This window comes from Salvelinus sp. IW2-2015, linkage group LG20 (assembly GCF_002910315.2).
Source record: "Salvelinus sp. IW2-2015 linkage group LG20, ASM291031v2, whole genome shotgun sequence".
NCBI lineage: Eukaryota > Metazoa > Chordata > Actinopteri > Salmoniformes > Salmonidae > Salvelinus > Salvelinus sp. IW2-2015.
The window spans coordinates 51,455,396-51,478,458 of NC_036860.1; the positions used below are offsets into that span (position 1 = coordinate 51,455,396).

General features: G+C 43.4%; 1 protein-coding gene across 2 annotated transcripts in view; it reads right to left on the bottom strand.

Annotated features, from left to right (window-relative positions):
* Positions 1-8,762: 8,762 nt before the first annotated feature.
* The window catches only part of nf1b (neurofibromin 1b), a 71,180-nt gene continuing 56,879 nt past the window's right edge, over positions 8,763-23,063 (bottom strand). The window contains exons 43-58 of one of the 2 annotated variants that reach the window (XM_024013353.2): positions 21,655-21,716; positions 21,301-21,442; positions 20,803-20,904; positions 20,263-20,403; positions 19,978-20,104; positions 19,760-19,891; positions 19,454-19,589; positions 19,118-19,275; positions 18,762-18,887; positions 17,742-17,863; positions 17,560-17,660; positions 17,306-17,448; positions 17,156-17,202; positions 16,848-17,064; positions 15,320-15,437; positions 8,763-14,965 (exon numbers count right to left, since the gene is read on the bottom strand). In XM_024013353.2, coding sequence (XP_023869121.1) covers positions 14,806-14,965; positions 15,320-15,437; positions 16,848-17,064; positions 17,156-17,202; positions 17,306-17,448; positions 17,560-17,660; positions 17,742-17,863; positions 18,762-18,887; positions 19,118-19,275; positions 19,454-19,589; positions 19,760-19,891; positions 19,978-20,104; positions 20,263-20,403; positions 20,803-20,904; positions 21,301-21,442; positions 21,655-21,716 — 2,034 coding nt within the window. In that variant the 3' untranslated portion in view covers positions 8,763-14,805. The remainder of the gene's footprint in view (positions 14,966-15,319; positions 15,438-16,847; positions 17,065-17,155; positions 17,203-17,305; positions 17,449-17,559; positions 17,661-17,741; positions 17,864-18,761; positions 18,888-19,117; positions 19,276-19,453; positions 19,590-19,759; positions 19,892-19,977; positions 20,105-20,262; positions 20,404-20,802; positions 20,905-21,300; positions 21,443-21,654; positions 21,717-23,063) is intronic. The other variant, XM_024013354.2, reaches the window with a different exon arrangement.

Below are 23,063 nucleotides of genomic sequence, written 5' to 3' on the forward strand. Positions count from 1 at the left end.
GATGGTTGTTCAGTCTCGTTCAGGTTATCTGTCTGTCCTATTGACTGTGCTGTTCTAGTTTGAAGTGGCAACTGTCTATCTGCATGGTCGAATAACATTATTTGTGAATTGATTGAGGGCTGCTCGGACAGGAAATGAAATCTGTAGTTACCGCTCCGTAAATTGATTGATAGAGGACTGCTCGGACAGGAAATGAAATCTGTAGTTACCGCTCTATAAATTGATTAATTTACTGCTCAGACAGGAAAATAAATCTGTAGTTACCGCTCTAGAGTAAATTTATCGATACAGGTAAAATCCTGTATAATCAGGCTGCTTAGGAAAGCATAAGAGTTGTGTGAAAGTGCTCTGCTGTTGGTGAGAAAGGGTTGTGCGCCTCTCCTGAACCGTCACTTGAGTGTGACCTGGAGGAGGGGACGCATCTGGTCCTGCACTATGGGAGGTGAATGTAAATGGTATGAGAAAGACTGTTGAAGTAATATAAATATTAGAAGTTTGAACAGTCAGGATAAATAAATAAAATATATGAACATTATAGTAAGATAGTAATAAATGTCAAGACGACATCAGCGATTGCCCAGTGAGGCCATTAAAAATGGCATAATGTATTGCAAGATAGAATAATTTACAGTATAGAGAAATTGGAACATTTGAAGTAAGAATATACTGAAAAAGAGAGAACAATTATAACAACCTAGAGACAGGGGCAATAACGAATAGACCAAGTACAATAATCAGAGAAAGAAAAATAACGTGGATATAAATAGGAGGGAATAGGGTGTGGTCAAGCAATCTAGGGCTTAAACAGACCGTTGAAGATGTTTAGCCCTGGACCTGTAGGGAGAAATCTAAGAGCAAGAGAAAGAGAGTGGTTTTAATAAAGTGAATAGCACAATAAAACGAAACTAGGGAGCAAAGAATAAATACTAATATCACAGGAAAATAGGGAGAGGCTTGGAAAATAGTTATTTTTAATAAAACCATGAAGTCGCTGAAAGAAGCGCACGCAAATTCTACCAATTCGGTTCGAATATGGAAAGAATTGAGCAAACTGGATAATATTGAGCAACATTTCCCTGCTAACGCAGAATTCAAATCAAATAAAGAATTCAGGGAGGCAATTATGAATAGGCACAATCACATAAAACCAGAATAAAAAGCTCAATATACTAGCGTATTGAAGTTAGCGGTCTATCAGCGTAATCACTCGACACTTCCAGCGCCGACAGAAATGGCCGCCTCGCTTCGCGTTCCTAGGAAACTATGCAATATTTTGTTTTTTTATGTGTTATTTCTTACATTGTTACCCCAGGAAATCTTAGATTTTATTACATACAGTCGGGAGGAACTATTGGATATAAGAGCAACGTCAACTCACCAACATTATGACCAGGAATACCACTTTCCCGAAGCGGATCCTCTGTTTGGTCCACCACCCAGGACAATGGATCGGATCCCAGCCAGCGACCCAAAACAACGGCGCCGCAGAAGGGGCAGACGGAGCAGTCTTCTGGTCAGGCTCCGTAGATGGGCACATCGCGCACCGCTCCCGAGCATACTACTCGCCAATGTCCAGTCTCTTGACAACAAGGTAGACGAAATCCGAGCAAGGGTTGCCTTCCAGAGATACATCAGAGATTGTAACGTTCTTTGTTTCACGGAAACATGGCTCACACGGGATACGTCATCAGAGTCGGTACAGCCACCTGGCTTCTTCACARATCGCGCTGACAGAAACAAAAATCTCTCTGGTAAGAAGAAGTGCGGGGGTGTATGCCTTATGATTAACGAGACGTGGTGTCCTTTTGTTTACCTGACCTAGAATCCCTTACAATCAAATGCCGACCGCATTATCTACCAAGAGAATTCTCTTCGATCATAATCACAGTCGTGTATATCCCCCCCAAGCAGACACATCGACGGCCCTGAAAGAACTTCATTGGACTCTATGTAAACTGGAAACCACATATCCTGAGGCTGCATTTATTGTAGCTGGGGATTTTAACAAGGCTAATCTGAAAACAAGGCTCCCTAAATTTTATCAGCATATCGAATGCGTGACCCGGGCGGGCAAAACCCTGGATCATTCTTATTCTAACTTCCGCGACGCATATAAAGCCCTCCCCCGCCCTCCTTTCAAAAAATCTGACCACGACTCCCTTTTGTTGCTCCCAGCCTATACACAGAAACTAAAACAGGAAGCGCCCGTGCTCAGGTCTGTTCAACGCTGGCCCGCCCAATCGGATTCCACGCTTCAAGATTGCTTCGATCACGTGGACTGGGATATGTTCCGCATAGTGTCAGACAATAAAATGTATGAATACGCTGATTCGATGAGCGAGTTTATTAGCAAGTGCATCGGTGATGTTGTATCCACAGCGTCTATTAAAACATTCCCCAACCAGAAACCGTGGGTTGATGGCAGCATTCGCGCAAAGCTGAAAGCGCGAACCACTGCTTTTAATCAGGGAAAGGCGACCGGAAACATGACCGAATACAAACAGTGTAGCCATTCCCTCCGCAAGGCAATCAAACAAGCTAAGCTTCAGTATAGAGACAAAGTAGAGTCGCAATTCAACGGCTCAGACACGAGAGGTATGTGGCAGGGTCTACAGTCAATCACGGACTACAAAAGGAAAACCAGCCCCGTCGCGGACCACGATATCTTGCTCCCAGACAAACTAAACAACTTCTTTGCTCGCTTTGAGGACAATACAGTGCCACTGACACGGCCCGCTACCAAAACCTGCGGGCTCTGCTTCACTGCAGCCAACGTGAGTAAAACATTTAAACGTGTTAACCCTTGCAAGGCTGCCAGCCCAGACGGCATCCCCAGCCATGTCCTCAGAGCATGCGCAGACCAGCTGGCTGGTGTGTTTACGGACATATTCAATCAATCCTTATCCCAGTCTGCTGTTCCCACATGCTTCAAGAGGGCCACCATTGTTCCTGTTCCCAAGACAGCGAAYGTAACTGAGCTAAATGACTGAGCTAAATGACTATCGCCCCGTAGCACTCACTTCCGTCATCATGAAGTGCTTTGAGAGACTAGTCAAGGACCATATCACCTCCACCCTACCTGACACCCTAGACCCACTCCAATTTGCTTACCGCCCCAATAGGTCCACAGACGACGCAATCACAATCACACTGCCCTAACCCATCTGGACAAGAGGAATACCTATGTAAGAATAGTGTTCATCGACTACAGCTCAGCATTTAACACCATAGTACCCTCCAAACTCGTCATCAAGCTCGAGACCCTGACCCGCCCTGTGCAACTGGGTACTGGACTTCCTGACGGGCCGCCCCCAGGTGGTGAGGGTAGGTAACAACATCTCCACACCGCTGATCCTCAACACTGGGGCCCCACAAGGGTGCGTTCTGAGCCCTCTCCTGTACTCCCTGTTCACCCACGACTGCGTGGCCATGCACGCCTCCAACTCAATCATCAAGTTTGCGGACGACACTACAGTGGTAGGCTTGATTACCAACAACGACGAGACGGCCTACAGGGAGGAGGTGAGGGCCCTCGGAGTGTGGTGTCAGGAAAATAACCTCACACTCAATGTCAACAAAACAAAAGAGATGATCGTGGACTTCAGGAAACAGCAGAGGGAGCAGCCCCCTATCCACATCGACGGGACAGTAGTGGAGAAGGTGGAAAGTTTTAAGTTCCTTGGCGTACACATCACGGACAAACTGAAATGGTCCACCCACACAGACAGCGTGGTGAAGAAGGCGCAGCAGCGCCTCTTCAACCTCAGGAGGCTGAAGAAATTCAGTTTCTCACCAAAAACACTCACAAACTTTTACAGATGCACAATCGAGAGCATCCTGTCGGGCTGTATCACCAGAAATAAAATAAAATGTAATGGAACATTTTTACAAAAACATTATAATAATTATAATTAAGGAGCAACAATAAAATAACAGTAGCAAGGCTATATACAGGGGGTACCAGTACAGAGTCAATGTGCGGAGCCACAGGTTAGTAGAGGTAATTGAGGTAATATGTACATGTACAGTAGGTAGAGGTAAAGTCTCTATGCATGGATAATAACAGAGAGTAGCAGCTGCGTAGAAATGGGGGGTGAGGATGAAATAGTCTGGGTAGCCATTTGATTAGCTGTTCAGGTGTCTTATGGCTTGGGGGTAGAAGCTGTTAAGAAGCCTTTTGGACCTAGACTTGGCACTCCGGTACTGCTTGCCGTGCGGMAGCAGAGAGAACAGTCTATGACTAGGGTGACTGGAGTCTTTGGCAATTTTTAGGCCCGTCCTCTGACACCGCATGGAATAGAGATCCTGGATGGCAGAAAGCTTGGCCCCAGTGATGTACTGGGCCATACGCWCTACCCTCTGTAGTGCCTTGTGGTCGGAGGCCGGGCAGTTGCCATATCAGGCGGTGATGCAACCAGTCAGGATGCTCTCGATGGTGCAGCTGTAGAACTTTTTGAGGATCGGAGGACCCATGTCAAATCTTTTCAGTCTCCTGAGGGGGAATAGGCGTTGTCGTGCCCTCTTCACGACTGTCTTGGTGTGTTTGCACCATGATAGTTTGTTGGTGATGTGGACACCAAGGAACTTGAAACTCTCAACCTGCTCCACTGCAGCTCTGTTGATGAGAATGGGGGCATGCTCGGTCCTCCTTTTGCTGTAGTCCACAATCAGCTCCTTTGTCTTGATCACGTTGATGGAGAGGTTTTTATCCTGGCACCACACTGCCAGGTCTCTGACCTCCTCCCTATAGGCTGTCTCATCGTTGTCTATGATCAGGCCAACCACTGTTGTGTCGTCGGCAAACTTGATGATGGTGTTGGAGTCGTGCTTGGCAATGCAGTCATGGGTGAACAAGAAGTACAGGAGGGGACTGGGCCCCCATGTTGAGGATAAGCATGGCAGATGTGTTGTTACCTACCCTTACCACCTGGGAGTGGCCCGTCAGGAAGTCCAGGATCCAGTTGCAGAGGAAGGTGTTTAGTCCCAGGGTCCTTAGCTTAGTGATGAGCTTTGAGGGCACTATGGTGTTGAACGCTGAGCTGTAGTCAATGAATAGCATTCTCACGTCGGTGTTCCTTTTGTCCAGGTGGGAAAGGGRAGTGTGGAGTGCAATAGAGATCGCATCATCTGTTGGGGCGGAATGCTTATTGGAGTGGGTCTAGGGGTTCTGGGATAATGGTGTAGTCATTTAGATTATATAAACGGTATAATCTTTGTAAATTATATCAAATGGGACTGGTGGAGCTATGTCACACTTGCAGTTAACAAAAATATATGGACATGTATGCTCTATTCAAAATTACCAACTGATTGTGGCATTACCACAAAAGTGGAGGAAGCAAGTGGAACTTGTCTGTTGGTCCTGCATTAAAGACTAAAATTGGCTAAAGAAAATTGTGATAAATAAAATAGTATAGCAGTTTCATTTAAGGGCCAAAAACGGCACCATACATGTTGAGAAATAGTTGGGAGGAGATTGTCCATGTACAGATTCCATGGCCCATGAACTGATATACCAAACAACGTCGGATTCAAAACCTAAGAATTTTTAATTTAAATGATTATACAATTTTTTGGCAACCAATAGAATGTTATATATAAACTCAGCAAAAAAAGAAAGATCCCTTTTTCAGGACCCTGTCTTTCAAAGATAATTCGTAAAAGTCCAAATAACTTCACAGATCTTCATTATAAAGGGTTAAAACACTGTTTCCCATGCTTGCTCAATGAACCATAAACAATTAACGAACATGTGGTCAATTAATGAACTGTCACGCCCTGATCTGTTTCACCTGTTCCTGTGATTGTCTCCACCCCCCCAGGTGTCGCTTATTTTCCCCAGTCTCTCTGTGCCAGTTCGTCTTGTAAGTCAAACAGCGTGTTTTTCACGTACTCCTTTTGCTATTCTCTTTTTGATAGTCCTCCCGGTTTTGACCCCTGCCTGGCTCTGGACTACTTTCCCGCATGCCTGATTATCCTGCCTGCCCTGACCTTGATTCTGCTAGCCCTTCGGTACCTTTCAGACTCTGAACTGGTTTTGACCCTTTTGCCTGTTCACAACCATTCTCTTGCCTTCCCCTATTGGATTTATAAATATGGTAAGACTCCAACCATCTGCGTCTGCATCTGGGTCTCACCTTGTGTCATAATAGGAACGGTCGTTAAGACACTAACAGCTTACAGATGGTAGGCAATTAAATTAAAATTAATTAAAATCAAGGTCACAGTTATGAAAACTTAGGACACTAAAGAGGCCTTTCTACTGACTCTGAAAAACACCAAAATAAAGATGCCCAGGGTCCCTGCTCATCTGCGTGAACGTGCCTTAGGCATGCTGCAAGGAGGCATGAGAACTGCAGATGTGGCCAGGGCAATAAATTGCAATGTCCGTACTGTGAGACGCCTAAGACAGCGCTATAGGGAGACAGGACGGACAGCTGATCGCCCTCGCAGTGGCAGACCACGTGTAACAACACCTGCACAGGATCGGTACATCCGAACATCACACCTGCGGGACAGGTACAGGATGGCAACAACAACTGCCCGAGTTACACCAGGAACGCACAATCCCTCCATCAGTGCTCAGACTGTCCGCAATAGGCTGAAAGAGGCTGGATTGAGGGCTTGTAGGCCTGTTMTAAGGCAGGTCCTCACCAGACATCTCCGGGCAACAACGTCGCCTATGGGCACAAACTCATAGTCACTGAACCAGACAGGACTGGCAAAAAGTGCTCTTCACTGACGAGTCGCGTGATGGTCGGATTCGCGTTTATCATTGAAAGAATGAGCATTACACCGAGGCCTGTACTCTGGAGCGGGATTGATTCTGAGGTTGAGGGTCTGTCATGTTCTGGGGCGGTGTGTCACAGCATCATCGGACTGAGCTTGTTGTCATTGCAGGCAATCTCAACGCTATGCGTTACAGGGATGACAATCCTCCTCCCTCATGTGGTACCCTTCCTGCAGGCTCATCCTGACATGACCCTCCAGCATGACAATGCCACCAGCAATACTGCTCGTTCTGTGCGTGATTTCCTGCAAGACAGGAATGTCAGTGTTCTGCCATGGCCAGCGAAGAGCCCGGATCTCAATCCCATTNCGTTCTGTGCGTGATTTCCTGCAAGACAGGAATGTCAGTGTTCTGCCATGGCCAGCGAAGAGCCCGGATCTCAATCCCATTGAGCACGTCTGGGAGCTGTTGGATCGGAGGGTGAGGGCTAGGGCCATTCCCCCCAGAAATGTCTGAGAACTTGCAGGTGCCTTGGTGTAAGAGTGGGGTGGTGTAACATCTCACAGCAAGAACTGGTAAATCTGGTGCAGTCCATGAGGAGGAGATGCACTGCAGTACATAATGCAGCTGGTGGCCACCCCAGATACTGACTGTTACTTTTGATTTTGACCCCCCCCTTTGTTCAGGGACACATTATTCAATTTCTGTTCATCACATGTCTGTGGAACTTGTTCAATTTATGTCTCAGTTGTTGAATTTATGTTCATACAAATATTTACACATGTTAAGTTTGCTGAAAATAAACGCAGTTGACAGTGAGAGGACGTTTCTATATGGTGGATACACCCATCCCAACTCGGCAGATTTTGCTGTGAAAATGCAGAATCATTAGATCACTTGTTTTGGTACTGCCCATATGTACAGTAGCTTGTTTTTGGTTGCAGGTTCAGGAATGGCTGAACAAAATATAACATTTACTGGGAGTTAACTCTGAAAATAGCACTGCTGGGTGAAGTCCTAGTCAATCAATAATATAGTAATACTCTTAGCAAAATGTGTTTATCTTTAACTTACAATCTGTAGAAACTATGAGAATAGAAAGGTTCAGAACTTTTGTGAAACATCACAGCACAGCGGAAAATTACATGGCAGCTAGAAATCAAAACTGGATGGTGTTCAGAGATAGATTGGAGGGGTTGAGGGTAGCTGAAGGCTGGGATTAAAAACAAACAAAAGATAACTAATGTAAAATATACTGTCCGTTAAATGTATGTATAAGCTGGAAGTGGAAGCATAAGTATTGTTGGCCATTAGTTTACTCTAATTAGGGGAGGTGTGTTAGGGGAAAATACATATTAAAACTTTAAAAATAATATATATATTTACAACAAAAAATATGGGGGATCGGAAATGATGCAGACAATTACATTGATAGAAGGCCCAATCTATCTGCAATATTAAAGCTGAACTACCCCCTAAAGAATGAAAATAATAAAACTACATCATACCTAAAAACACTTGGCATGCTAGCCGGCACATGGTGTCGGCTCCGCCTGCTGTGCACCGGAGTCCTCCTTACAGGGGTGTCAAACTCATTCCACGGAGGGCCGAGTGTCTGCAGGTTTTTGGTTTTTCCTTTCAATTATTAAGACCTAGACAACCAGGTGAGGGGAGTTCCTTATTAATTAGTCACCTTAATTCATCTATCAAGTACAAGGGTGGAGAGAAATCCCGCAGACACTTGGCCCTCCGTGGAATGAGTTTGACACGTGTCCTAGAACTAGCTAGCGCAGTGTCCTTCGCTCCCGCCTCCTGAACACCCGCCCTCGCCATCGTTAACAGAACTGCAGGAAAACAGTGCCCGACATGCATGGGCGAAGGACGCCTCTTCTGTGGGGTTTATTTTTTTCTCTCTTATTTGACTAATTAGGGAGGGGCAGCACTATTTTTTTTATCATCAATAAATTGTTCATCAAAAGCACATTCAAAAACACACATACATTCCATTATCTTCAAGTATGACTCCAGCAGCTAGAGGTCAGACAGAAATTATTTATTAGGGCAACATCTGTAAATGTCAGATGAGGACAGCAACCTATCATACAGTGGAGGTTTAGAGTACACAGTCATCTATATCCTCGATTTGAACCTTTTATTTTCCTCAATATAGTTAATGACAATGCAGTGACATGATGGAGAGAGGTCATCATTACTAACACTAGAATAATTCAATTTGTATGTTTTACATGTACAGCAACTAACTGCTTTACAAAAAGCTAAATAATACAATATATCATCACATGTATTTACAGTGTAGTAAATATACCTTTGTCAATTTTTACACAAAATTATTTACAGAGGTGGAGCTTACTGTGTAAAAAAAATGCAGAAAAGAAACAGTAAAACTGTGGCCAGTGGTTAAAAATATTTTGCATAACCTTGAGATGTGCCAAATTAGGAGATATCACACCGCTTTTAATATACAGGAATAGCCATTTGGACTTCCTTTCAAAATGGTAAAGCATAGAAATTACAGCTGAAAAAGTTTTGGATGCAGAGCAACGTTTGAAGAGAAAATATATTTTAAAATTGTTTTATCCTTTGCATTGAACAAAGTGGTTAACTGATATCTATATACTGTCTCTCCTATGCTGCTGCAAATACATGTTAGAGCCTTCAAGTACAGACATGTTCAATTCAGGACACATTGTATGTGAATTCATTCCTTTCAGTTCTTTAAAGTGGCACATTTCCATTAAGTAAAACCAAGGCGAAAACATTCCCTCCGGCCTAACCTTTCAGATGAGACACTGAGAAGAAGGGGTCTATTGAAGATAGGGTTATCAAAGTGTTCTGTCTGCCTGGTATACACTGTAAAATAAAGAAATATCAAATAGAAACAGTTGGTTGGGTTCACTCTTCAAAGCATATGCGCTTGAAACAGAGATCTGTACAGTTCCTAAAAGTCTGATGAGGACAGAGCTAAATAACTAATACTTTCACGATACACACATCATAGTACATGATGACGAAAGCTGCGATTTTGACTAAAAAGCAAAAAGCATTGATTCATAGCTTGGTCCATCTCTCTTTCACTAGTTGTATCATCTCTCATTCCCATAAAAAAAGCAAACTGTTATTTGTGGGTTATTTGTGACTTTATCAACACACAGTTTTAGAGTTTGTTTGTACTATATTGCCGTTCCTTAACTTTGGTTTCCTTCACATTAGATCTTTTGAAATCTTGTTGATTACGTTTGGTAAACTTGCTCCATTTTATCTTTAAATCTTAATTTTTCCCCCCTTTCCATGATGTGGAACTGCTTCTTCTGGACATATATCCTCCTGATTCAAGTATAATAAAATATTTGTAAACAAAATCCAGGCATGGAGTTCAACTTCATTACACATTACACTTCATTACCGCTCAACAGCACCAACACACTTTGAATTTGGAGAAAAATAACTAAGTGTGCACATTGTTCATTTTCTTGTGGTCATGTCAAATCTAAACCAGATTAATAGAATAGGAAAACAAATGTATGGTTGAGCATGGTTGTTGATTGTTAAGATGGCTGGATGTATGTGACAAACTAAATGGCCAGTAAAACACTAGTGTTTTTTAAAACTGTCAAGTCTTCATATCCTCCCTCCTATCTCTATACTCATTTTTATACACCAACTCCTACTCAGTGCACAAAATGCACATGCTCTCCTCAGCAGAGGCAAGTCAAAAACATCTCATGGAATTGTGTTTTACCCCAGGATTATCATTATGATAACAAGTACTTTACAAAAAACATTCTGAAGGAGTTGGCACAAGCATCCAAAACAACCATGACTAAGTCAATGAATGGCACTCGTTGGTAACCTCAAACAGCAGAAATGAGGAACCAGGCTCCACAAGAAATTGAAAGGTGTAACCAGAGGACTCCTGTGCTGCTCAACAAACTGCACCTTGTTGTTACAGAAAGGGAAGTCTCTACAGTTTGAAACACGTTCAGTCTATCTGTGCAATACATATCGGGCRAACTGAAAAGGCTCAGAGAAAGTAAAAAATGATAAAACCACAGAACAGGTTAGATTTTCCTTTCGCTACTGCAAGCTAGTCTTTGGTGCAGCATCCCAGGGCCTGCCGCACTGCATCACGGGAKCCCTATGCCTATACCTTTACACGTGCCACACTATCGACTAATGAGGGAAGACAATGGCAAGAAGGGCCAGTAACACCCTGTACAGCTATACTCCCAATACACATAGTTCTCCTATCTGAGAACAGACTGTCTGACTATAGTCTCAATCCCTTACAATGCTTTTTTTGGCAGCATTTCAGTAGGCTGATTTTAAACATGGAAAACACTATTCAGTAGGTATGTGTCTTGAGGTGATTACTACCATAGGTTATTTTTTACTATAAACTGGGTGGTTTGAGCCCTGAATGCTGATTGGCTGACAGCCTTGGTATATCAGACCGTATACAACGGGTATGACAAAATATTTATTTTTACTGCTCTAATTACGTTGGTAACCAGTTTATAATAGCAATAAGGCACCTCGGGTTTGTGGTATATGGCCAATATACCACGGCTAGGGGTGTATCCAGGCACTCAGCGTTGCATCGTGCTTAAGAACAGCCCTTAGCCGTGGTATATTGGCAATATACCACACCTCGTGCCTTATTACTTAATTCATATTTCTAATCTTTCAAATTAAATATTTATTTTGCAATTATACAATTCAATTAAATTCTAAAATAATTCATAACTATATCATTGTGTATGCGACCAATACAATTTGATTGTAATTACCTTACATTATTTTACTATTTACATCAAGAACAGGGACAGATTTACTTTAGCTTTTGATCCCGGAACATAATTGGCACCAATTTTCACAAAACAAAGAGCAAACTGAAAACAATACTGTTGTGACTTCAACATTTCATTGTCTTAAATACAGGTGCAACATTTGTAGATGCAAACCCTCAGCAAATCTGGTCCCTAGAGTCATGGACTTTCTGTTTGAATACTTATTTGACAAGAGGTACCGAATGTTAACAATGTTTTACATGAATATTTAACCATACAGGTTCATTATTGTCAGGCAGCTGATTAGTAATGACTGTATACTTGTATCATAAGGTATTGTGTGTGTGTGTGTGTGTTTATATACTGTATCAGTCAAAAGTTTGAACACACCTACAAATTCCAGGGTTTTTCTTTATTTGTACTATTTTCTACATTGTAGAATAATAGTGAAGACATCAAAACTATGAAATAACACATATCATGTAGTAACCAAAAAAGTGTTAAACAAATCTAAATATATTTAACATTTGAGATCCTACAAAGTAGCCACCCGTTTCCTTGATGACAGCGTTGCACACTCTTGGCATTCTCTCAACCAGCGTCATGAGGTAGTCACCTGGAATGCATTTCAATTAACATGTGTGCCTTGTTAAAAGTTCATTTGTGGAATTTCTTTCCTTCTTAATGCATTTGAGCCAATCAGTTGTGTTGTGACAAGGTAGGGGTAGTATACAGAAGATAGCCCTATTTAGTAAAAGACCAAGTCCAGATTATGGCAAGAACATCTCAAAATAAGCAAAGAGAATTCACAGTCCATCATTACTTTAAGACATGAAGGTCAGTCAATCCAGAAAATCTCAAGAACTTTGAAAGTTTCTTCAAGTGCAGTCTCAAAAACCATCAAGCACAATGATGAAACTGGCTCTCATGAGTACCGCCACAGGAAAGGAAGACCCAGAGTTACCTCTGCTACAGAGGATAAGTTCATTAGAGTTAACTGCACCTCAGATTGCAGCCCAAATAAATGCTTCTCAGAGTTCAAGTAACAGACATAACTCAACATCAACTGTTCAGAGGAGACTGTGTGAATCAAGCCTTCATGGTCAAACTGCTGCAAAGAAAGCACTACTAACGAATACCGGACATTAGACCGGTGGAAATCTGTCCTTTGGTCTGATGAGTCCAAATTTGAGATTGTTGGTTCCAACCGCCGTGTCTTTGTGAAACACAGAGTAGGTGAACGTATGATCTCAGCATGTGTGGTTTCCACCGTGATGCATGGAGGTGGTGTGATGGTGTGGGGATGGTTTGCTGGTGATACTGTCAGTGATTTATTTAGAATTCAAGGCACACAACCAGCATGGCTACCACAGCATTCTGCAGCGATACGCCATCCCATCTGGTTTGCGCTTAATAGGACTAGCCTTTGTTTTTCAACAGGACAATGACCCAAAACACACCTCCAGGCTGTGTAAGGGCTATTTGARCAAGAAGGAGAGTGATGGAGTGCTGCATCAGATGACCTGGCCTCCACAAATCACCCGACCACAACCCAATTGAGATGGTTTGGGATGAGTTGGAACACAGCGTGAAGCAAAAGCAGCCAAAAAGTGCTAAGCATCTCCTTCAAGAGTATTGGAAAAGCATTCCAGGTGAAGCTGGTTGAGAGAATGCCAAGAGTGTGCAAAGCTGTCATCAAGGCAAAGGGTGGCTACTTTGAAGAATCTTAAATATAAAATATATTTAGATTTTTTTAACACGTTTTTGGTTACTACATGATTCCATGTGTAATTTCATAGTGTTGATGTCTTCACTAATATTCTACAATGTAGAAAATTGTAAAAACAAAGAAAAACCCTTGAATGAGTAGGTGAGTTCAAACTTGACTGGTACTGTATATATACGGTACACACACACAAAAACCCTAGAAAAGGCACACAATGAACAAAACAACCTCCCAAGTGTGTGTTGTGTGTGCATATATATATATATATATATATATATATATATATATATATGTGTTTACAGTAAGTGTGGGCAAGAATGAGACAATTACAACTGAGACTACCAATATTATACATTTCAAGTCTCAAAGCTAAGGCGGATTTTCAATGTCCATTCCAACATAAGAGGACATGGTCTATTCCTGTTTTTCCTCCAGATTTTCCTTCCCAACTTTCCCTGACATAGTGTTGTGAAACGTGAACAGCGTGCTGATTAAAAGCTTAAGTTCTGAAACCTGCAGGGCTGCTGTCCTCCAACACCAGAGTGGCCTGTCTAGTTGACCCTCTCTGGCACTCCATCATGTGAGAATAAAAATACTGCCTAATCAAGAGGAATCTCCACAGCTTGGACAATCAATAACCAATGAAGACACATGGCTTGGCCATCATTGGATTGTGTCTGACAAAGCTCAAACAGAGCAAATTGATCATCCAGCCCCCACCTCCACAGCACAGTAAACCACTAATGTCTGTTATTGGCCATGCTTTTCACAGATGTTGCAAATACAGGATGGTTTTAGTGCTTTCAGTGATTTCCTCCAGAACAGTGTGTGTGTGTTTCAGGGTAGTGCTCTCCCTCTGCAGTGATGGTGGGTGAGAGGGATCCCTTTCCTCAACACTGGGTCCCAAGGTCCAATCTCTATTGTCATGTCCATGTCTCAATGAGAGACATTTGCAGCTTATACTTTGATCTAGTTCAGCCCAATTGTCAAAGCTCTCTCAGCTTGAAGAAAAATGTCCTTCTAACAACACTTAAAGGCAAAAAACAAACAAATGTACATGCATGTTGAATTACAGAACGTTGTGCAAATCACAGAAATGGTTCTCATAATACTTTGTCATTATGATAGAAAATTCAACCAAGACAACAAAATGGCTTCAGATACTATGATCCCTACTGTTTCTGCTGTGTTGTCAATGTCAGTGCTTTCTTTCAATTAATGCTGTTTTTAAAAAACGATTCCAATGTAGCTCATTATGTGACACAAAAAGACCAAACGAAACAACGCCAGACTCAGACACTGACTGCTTCACAAACAAAACAACGCATCATATTCAGACAGTTCTTAAATATATGTTGATCGTCAAGCAAATATGGCTGACTGGACAGGTTAGGGTAAAAGAAACACGCAAAAAACAACATAAGGAAACTGAGGAGAATCAAGGCTGAGAGAGAGAGAGAGAAAGAGAGAGATCGATAAGACAGGAGTTGGAGTAGAAGTGCAGCATGATGACTGGCGTGGGCGGCCCTGGTAGGGTGGTCCTAGTGGTGGGCATCTCTCATACGATCTTCTTGATGCTGGGCCGTTTGAAGCTGCCTGCACTGCGCTGTTTCTGCACCTGGCTGGCAGAACCATGGCGTGTACGTCCGCTGTTGCTGTGACCCGTGGTCGGAGAGAGCTCCACGTTCTCCTTGTCGATGCCTGCCGGAGGACGGACGAACACACACGCCATCAGGTATAATATGTCACACTAATAATTGAGAAACTATTCTATTATATAATTCTACAGAAATGCTAACGCTTTTGAGACATCCACCTGAAGAGTGTATATAACTACAGATATTCTCTGTTATATACAAATCCAACAATAGGGGGAGTAGTCAACCCATGGACTGATGTAAGTGCTCCAACTTATCGCAACAGGGTTGCTCTGTGTTTTGAACAAACAGAACATATGGTGTACGGGCATTGAAACATTATGTACAAAGACTTCATCACAAACGCTCCAGTAGTGTTGTTGGGCTTTGTGATGGGCCTCTGCTACCCCCCACACACCTCTGAGAGGCTGTGTCYTGTGCCTGGGAGTGAGGAGCAGCATGGGGACGAGGGGCTGTAATACCTGGCCGGACGAGGTGTGGGGTGAAAACGGCAGACTTAGAGCAAGGCAGAGAAGCTTCTCAGACACAGAGTGGGAAAGAAACAGGAGGGAGTGACCATGGCAACCCAAAAAGAGGAATGACAGGAAACAAAAGAGCAACATGATTAACAAAAACAAAACATAACAAAGTGTCAGAAATCAATCATGACGGGGAAAAAAATGATTCATTCAGCATTCTCAGGTGTATCAGACAATATGGTTTAGATTATAAGTATACATACTCCAGTCTATCTGTATAATCAAGTCTCTTTAGTTCCAAATAAAATGTACAATATACATTCTTTCTTCCAAATAGGGGCATATCATGAATTACTCAAATGTTCTTCAAGACTAAAACAAATGAAACATTTCCAAAAGTATATAGACATCCAGTATAATATTACATTTTCAAATAAAATAGAGAATAGAATATGTTCTGAACACAAATGTGGATGCTACCATGATTACGGAAAATCAAGAATGAATGGTGAATAATAATGAGGGAGAAAGTTAGAGGCATAGATATCATAACCCCCAAAATGCTAACCTCCCCTGTTACTGGTACTGCATCAATTACTTTCTCACACATCATTATCACCATTCATTCAGAATTATCTGTCATTAATTCATGATTATCACCATTCAGTCATGGTAGCATCCATAAATTATAAGTGAATTTTTCCAAATACTAATGACACCTTCAAAATGGGGGACTAGATGCATAAAGTGCTTTCATTTCTAAACAGTAAAACAGATATGTATGAAAATACCCTCACAGAAAAGGTGACATTCTGTACTGTCGCCTCACATCAAACTTTTGATGGAGTATAGAGCCAAATTAAAAGTTTTAGCTTCTGTCCAAATAAATACATTGTGGGGTGTATATAGTTTGTAGTTGTACCCGTCATTTCTAATGAGACAAATTGGAGATTGTTGGAGATGGTCTATAAACTACACCGCATCAAGCATAACAAATGAGGAAGAAAAGGGAACAAAAACATGAAATTAAATGTGTATGAACACTAAATAATACATTTTGAGAATATCATGCATTAATTAGTTAAAGAGAGAATAAGCCTTACACATGGCCCAGGTTGGGGAACCACTATGTAATGCTACATATAGTGGATGGAACTTTTCAGATGATGTTGGATTCAGTTGGAAATGGATGGATTGGTAATTTATATCTCTCTCTAAGTATGTGTTTGTTAGCACAAGTTGATTCTTCTGATTAGTCTTTCCATTTTACCAAACAGGCCAGACTATATTAAGACGAAGATAAAATGCAGACAGYTCAATGGATCAAATATTTATTTTGTTTGAGATAAAGGTTACTGTAAAGTATCACAGCTATTCCTTAGAATCAAATCTGCCAAGAGACAGAAGGGCTGGATTTGACTGCATGTGTTCGTGTGTGCGTGTGTACACTGGTATCTGTGATCAGACCTGGGGAGTGCTGGGAGGTGGCCAGTGAGGTCATGGAGTTGGAGAGGTTGAGGTTGGCTGTGATGCTGAGCTGGCTCTGGACCGGCGGGGGGTAGGGCGACGTGGGCGTACGCAGACACTCCTCGCTCGTCTCCTCGTCGATCCCCGGCAGATACGTGTCAATCAAAGCATCCAGGAACTTCACTATCAGCTCAGCGTAGTCTGGGAACTGGGTTTGCTGTTGGCACAAGCAGAATGGAATGTCATTTACTAACACTGACAATAAACCTTCCATACTCTAAAGAGGCAAATGAGTTGTGTCTGCTCACCTTTGAGAAGGGCCCAGCGAATCTCCATAGACCGTTAAACCCAAAGCCTGAGAGAGAAACAGAAGAAACACTGATGAGTATTAAATTGGCATTTTCACTCCAGAACCCATAGTTGTAACTGTATGGAGGGAGGAGTGGGTGGAGTCTCACTCTGCAGGTAGGAGGGCTGGTACAGGGGGGGTGACTCCTCGTGGTATACCATACTCTGCACGATGCCATGGATGGGGTTTAGGAGGTTAGGGTCCTGGCACAGTGATAGGAGGGTGTTGATCTTTGAGTCCAGCAGGTTATGACTGGAGAGAAAACCACAAGATATGAAGGATGAAAGTTATTTACGCATGCGTACACATTAAAAGGGGATTGGAAAAAAGACATACTTTTTTGGGTTGAAACGAAACACTTACACAACTGGAAAGACTTTAGGGAAGACAACACTAGCTTCAGCTAAAAACTCGTAGAGGATTCTCTGGTCAAACTCATCTGTTGTATTCTTCACCAACGTAGCCTATAGTATAGAGGCAAGCATGTTAGAAATAGGCACAAACTAATAGAGGAAGTGGGAGAGAAGCGGAGTGAGTGGTCTCACCAGGACAGTGAGCAGCAGAGCCTGGATCTTGGGGTCTGTGAGGACCTCCTCATCCAGCAGCACGTTGGACTCTGACACAGACACCTTCCTCAGGGTATGGTGGGAGATTCTTTGGGTCGATTCTGTGGAATGGAAGGGAGGGGAGGAGAGAGCGAGCGAGGGTGTGAGAGCGAGCGAGGGTGTTTGAGAGCGAGCGAGGGTGTGTGAGAGCGAGCGAGGGTGTGTGAGAGCGAGCGAGGGTGTGTGAGAGAGCGAGGGCGTGAGAGAGAGCGAGGGCGTGAGAGAGAGCGTGAGAGAGAGCGAGGGCGTGAGAGAGAGCGAGGGTGTGAGAGAGAGCGAGCGATAGGGACCTGTGTCAGTTTCAAAGAATCTGCAGTTGCCACAATAATTTTTGGACTTATAAATGAATTATATGTACCCAATGATTCTTGAAGAAAATATATATATATTTTTAACCTTTATTTAACTAGGCAAGTCAGTTAAGAACAAATGACGGCCTACCCCCCCGGCCAAACCCTCCACTAACCCGGACGATGCTGGGCCAACTGTGCGCCGACCTATGGGACTCCCGATGACGGTTGGTTTTGACACAGCCTGGGAACTAACCAGGGTCTGTAGTGAAGCCTCTAGCACAGCAATACAGTGCCTTAGACCGCAGCGCCACTCTGGAGGCCCAATATAACTTATAAAATGCCTCATGAGCTTAGTTCAATTGTTTTACCCCACCAGGACCCAAAATAAGGTTGTTTTACTCCAAAGTAAATGTAAAGAAACACTTCATAGCCTCAGAACATGGTTAAAACTATAAATTTGATATCATGGATTGTCAGTTCTTGAATCAGTGGCGGTCTATGAATTTGAGATTGGTTAAATTTCTCCAGCCCCATGCCTCAGCTTTTTACCGAAACAGTGGCGGGGAAAACGCTTTATTATTGTTTCAACTACGGATTGCCCCTTTAACATCAGTGTCAACAGCCACAATCATTGTGTAAGTGTCTGGTATACAGGAGAGAAACTGACCTGGACACTCATAATCGTTCTCCGCCACCCTCCTCATCTTTGGAGGCGTGGTGATTCCAGACTCCATCTCTGGCCTCTTTGGTGCTTTACTGTCTGATATCAAGTGATCAAAACTCTTCCTAGTGCCTGGTGAGCCAGCGTTGAAAAACTCATGTTAAACAATGGGGCATACATACATAGGTCAACTCCCCATACGTAAACTAGTACATACCTACATGGATATTTTATGGATATCCAAGTCATCCTGTATGAATGTGTATAGTCTAAATACCTCTGATCAGTTGTCACATGTTAAAACTCCTCTGTTGGTCAGAGGCCTGGATCTAGCAGTAGAGAATGACTGACAGGTGTCTTACCCAGCAGTTTCTTAGTGTTTGCTTGGGAAGGCTGGCCCATGTCCAGGCTCATGGACTTCCGTGTGCGCGGGCTGATCTGCCCCCCCGTGGGGTAGTGGACCACTAAGTAGCGCTCCGACACCTTGGGGGACGTCCACGGCTGACTCTCCCTAAGAGTTCTGACACAGAGGGAGGGGAGGGAAGAACAAAACATTCTGAAAGGTGAACACATACACATAAAATTCCTCTTTGACATTGTTCGATACAGCGAGAGACAAATTCTGCTTAGTCAGCTGGTGCTGCAGCTACTCTATCAGCCTCTACATCAACTCAGCAGTTAGCCCTGTTGTCATTCACCGGCAGCTGGGGTCGCTGTGGTGCACAGAGTACGTGTCCATGGGAACATTCTCCATGGTAACGTCTGAGAGGAGCAGGGACTTTCTGTGCTTGAGGCTACAGCGGCTCCGGACCTCCTCTGAGACAGTGAGGAGAGCTACACACAGACATTTCACAGGTCAATTCAATACTACATCAGTCTATTTTCTACACAGAAACAGTTGCCATGCGAATAAAGAATATCATTGTTTAAAGACAATATGAACAATCCTACTATGGCTGAAAAATAAAAGTATGGCTTCATTGTGGAGCTCTCCGTTAACTCACCTGCCAGGTAGGCCACACTCTGGGTGTTCACCTCAAACTTGTCACAGTTGAGGTGTTTTCCCACCAAGGCCAGCAGTGTGTGGAGGATCCGGATGGTCCGCGCCACTGTGTTGGGGGAGGGGTGTCTGTACCCTAGACAGAGAGGTGGGTGGTTAGACAAAGAGCTAAACCATGCAGTCCCCGGCCGACCCGAGGCTTAGACGCCCCCATCTACTTACCTTTCAACAGATGACCCACTAGTGCAAAGTTGAAGTTGGAGTTGAAGTTGAGGCCCACGAAGTGGTCCATCTGTTTACAGTGCCACTCCAGAGGCTTCCTGATCTCCATAAACACCTCCTCTGGACTCTGGACAGGGAGAAACGGGAGGAACACACACACAATTCAAGTTAGGGAAAGATAATGAAATCAAAGTGAAACTGTAAAATGTTTATGGAATGTTTATGGAAGACAAACCTTCTGAATGGGTATGTCTAGTACCGTGTGTATGTTTGTGTGTTTAGTACCTTGTCATTGAAGACCCTGAGGCTGTCCAGTGTGTGGAGGTTCTGCTCCAGCAGAGCGGTGCCGGCAGAGTAGAGGTTGACCTCATCCAGCTGGAGCACAGCCACGGCCACCCAGAACAGAGCCTTGTGCATGGGGGAGTCCTGAAGGAAAAACACAGGCTGTTATTTACTCTCACCACCACTACTGTCCAACACACAATCACCATCCAACACACGCACACACACAAACTTAGGGCCTTGTGCATAGGCGAGCCGTGGAGGGCCAACAAACACACTTGCAGTCAGAGTGAGTCTCACATGACCATTTACAGCCAACATCCATTGTCACTCAGCAGCCAATTCACCACATACAGGCCAGGGCCAAAATAACTTCCCTCCTCTCGGTCAGCCTGCTTTAAACATGTGGGTTATACGCAATAGAATGTGGTTCGCAGGCGCACACACACACACACACACACACGAGGAAGTTAGCTCACCAGAACATTTAGCACATCTCTTAAATTAGCCTTTGAGAGTTGCCATCTGTGTGTTTGTGTGTACCTTGTTGAGGAGCGGCTGTAGCTTGGTGAGAGCAATGACTGTGGCTTCTATTAACACCTGGCTGTTGTAGTTATCAGGTCCCTTTAGACAGCTCTCCAGACCCTATGGAACCCAAGACAGCTGGTCAGTTCAGTCTGAGCAGCACAGGTTATACAAACAGACCCTTTCAACAGACAGGATCAGACACCGTACAACTACTCCCAATACTTGTAGCAGAATCTATTTGAAAACGTGCGAAGTTACCACTAGGAGGAGTGATGTTCATACGGACTTAGAATGTCACTTAACAGATAAAAAAAGTACACAAGATGCAAGCGCAGTTACTTGAAGTGATAAAATAAATGTGTGTTTTTCTCTAACAAAGACACAGTACAAGATACACTACATATACATGTGACAAGATAGTACAGTCATTCAGGAAGTGGTTTCCATGAGATGTCCTAATTCTGGGTATAATATGACGTAGCGAGCAGCAGGGCAGAGTGATGGGACACAGACCCGGTCTATGCTGAGCAGGGGGCTGGCCTTGCTGAGGATCCTGATGATCTGTTTGATCTGGCCGTGGGTCACCCTCTTACTGATGCAGCCAAACACCACCAGGGCTCTGGGCTGCAGGGACGGGTTGTACTGGAACGCAAACCTGACAGAGGGAAGGGAAAGGGAACGAGGGAGAGAGGAAGAGCATGCCTTATAAAAGCCAATCAAGTGGTCTGAAGCCTCTTTACATTGCTCTGACATCAGAAAATATGTACGCTAAGCATCAGGTAATTGATTTAGAGCAGACAGTGTGGTTGGCTCCACAGAGTCAGTGTTAGTTAGAAGAGGGTAAAATGTGGTGTGAGTTTACCATACCTCTGAGCCAGCTCTGTCCACTGGTCCAGCCACTTACAGCTAGGAATGTCCCTCATACAGGCCTTGTGGAGGAGGGGAAACACAATTATGAGCATGTACAGTACCAGTTAAAAGTGTGGACACACTTACTCACTTAAGGATTTTTCATTATTTAGACTATTTTCTACATTGTAGAATAATAGCGAAGACATCAAAACCATGAAATAGTACATATTGAATCATGTAGTAACCAAAAAAGTGTTAAACAAATCTAGATATATTTTAGATTCTTCAAAGTAGCCACCCTTTGCATTGATGACAGCTTTACACACTCTTGACATGCTCTCAACCAGCTTCACGAGGAATGCTTTTCCAACAGTCTTGAAGAAGTTCCCACATATGCTGAGCACTTGTTGGCTACTTATTTATTTTTTTACCTTTATTTAACTAGGCAAGTCAGTTAAGAACAAATTCTTATTTACAATGACGGCCAATTTTGCGCCGCCCTATGGGACTCCCAATCCCGGACGGTCCTTCACTCTGCGGTCCAACTCATCCCAAACCAGTTCGGATGATTGTGGAGACCAGGTCATCTGATGCAGCACTCCATCACTCCTTGGTCAAATATCCCTTACTCAGCCTGGAGGTGTGTTGGGGCATTGTCCTGTTGAAAAACTAATGATAGTCCCACTAAGCGCAAACCAGATGGGATGGTGTATCGCTGCAGAATGCTGTTGAAGCCATGCTGGTTAAGTGTGCCTTGAATTCTAAATAAATCACSAACAGTGTCACCAGAAAAGCACCCCCACACCATCACACCTCCTCTTCCATGCTTRACWYTGGGAACCACACATGCTGAGATCATCCGTTCACTTACTCTGCATCTCACAAAGACGCAGCGGTTGGAACCAAACATCTCAAATTTGGACTCATCAGACCAAAGGATAGATTTCCACCGGTCTAATGTCCATTGCTCGTGTTTCTTGGCCCAAGCAAGTCTCTTCTTCTTATTGGTGTCCTTTAGTAGTTGTTTCTTTGCAGCAATTCGACCATTCACGCAGTCTCCTCTGAACAGTTGATTTTGAGATGTGTCTGTTACTTGAACTCTGTGAAGCATTTATTTGGGCTGCAATTTCTGAGGTGCAGGTAACTCTAATGAACTTATCCTCTGCAGCAGAGGTAACTCTGGGTCTTCCTTTCCTGTGGCGGTCCTCATGAGAGACAGTTTCATCATAGTGCTTGATGGTTTTTGCGACTGCACTTGAAGATACTTTCAAAGTTCTTGACATTTTCCGGATTGACTGACCTTCATGTCTTAAAGTAATGATGGACTGTCATTTCTCTTTGCTTATTTGAGATGTTCTTGCCATAATATGGACTTGGTATTTTACCAAATAGAGCCATCTTCTGTATACCACCCCTACCTTGTC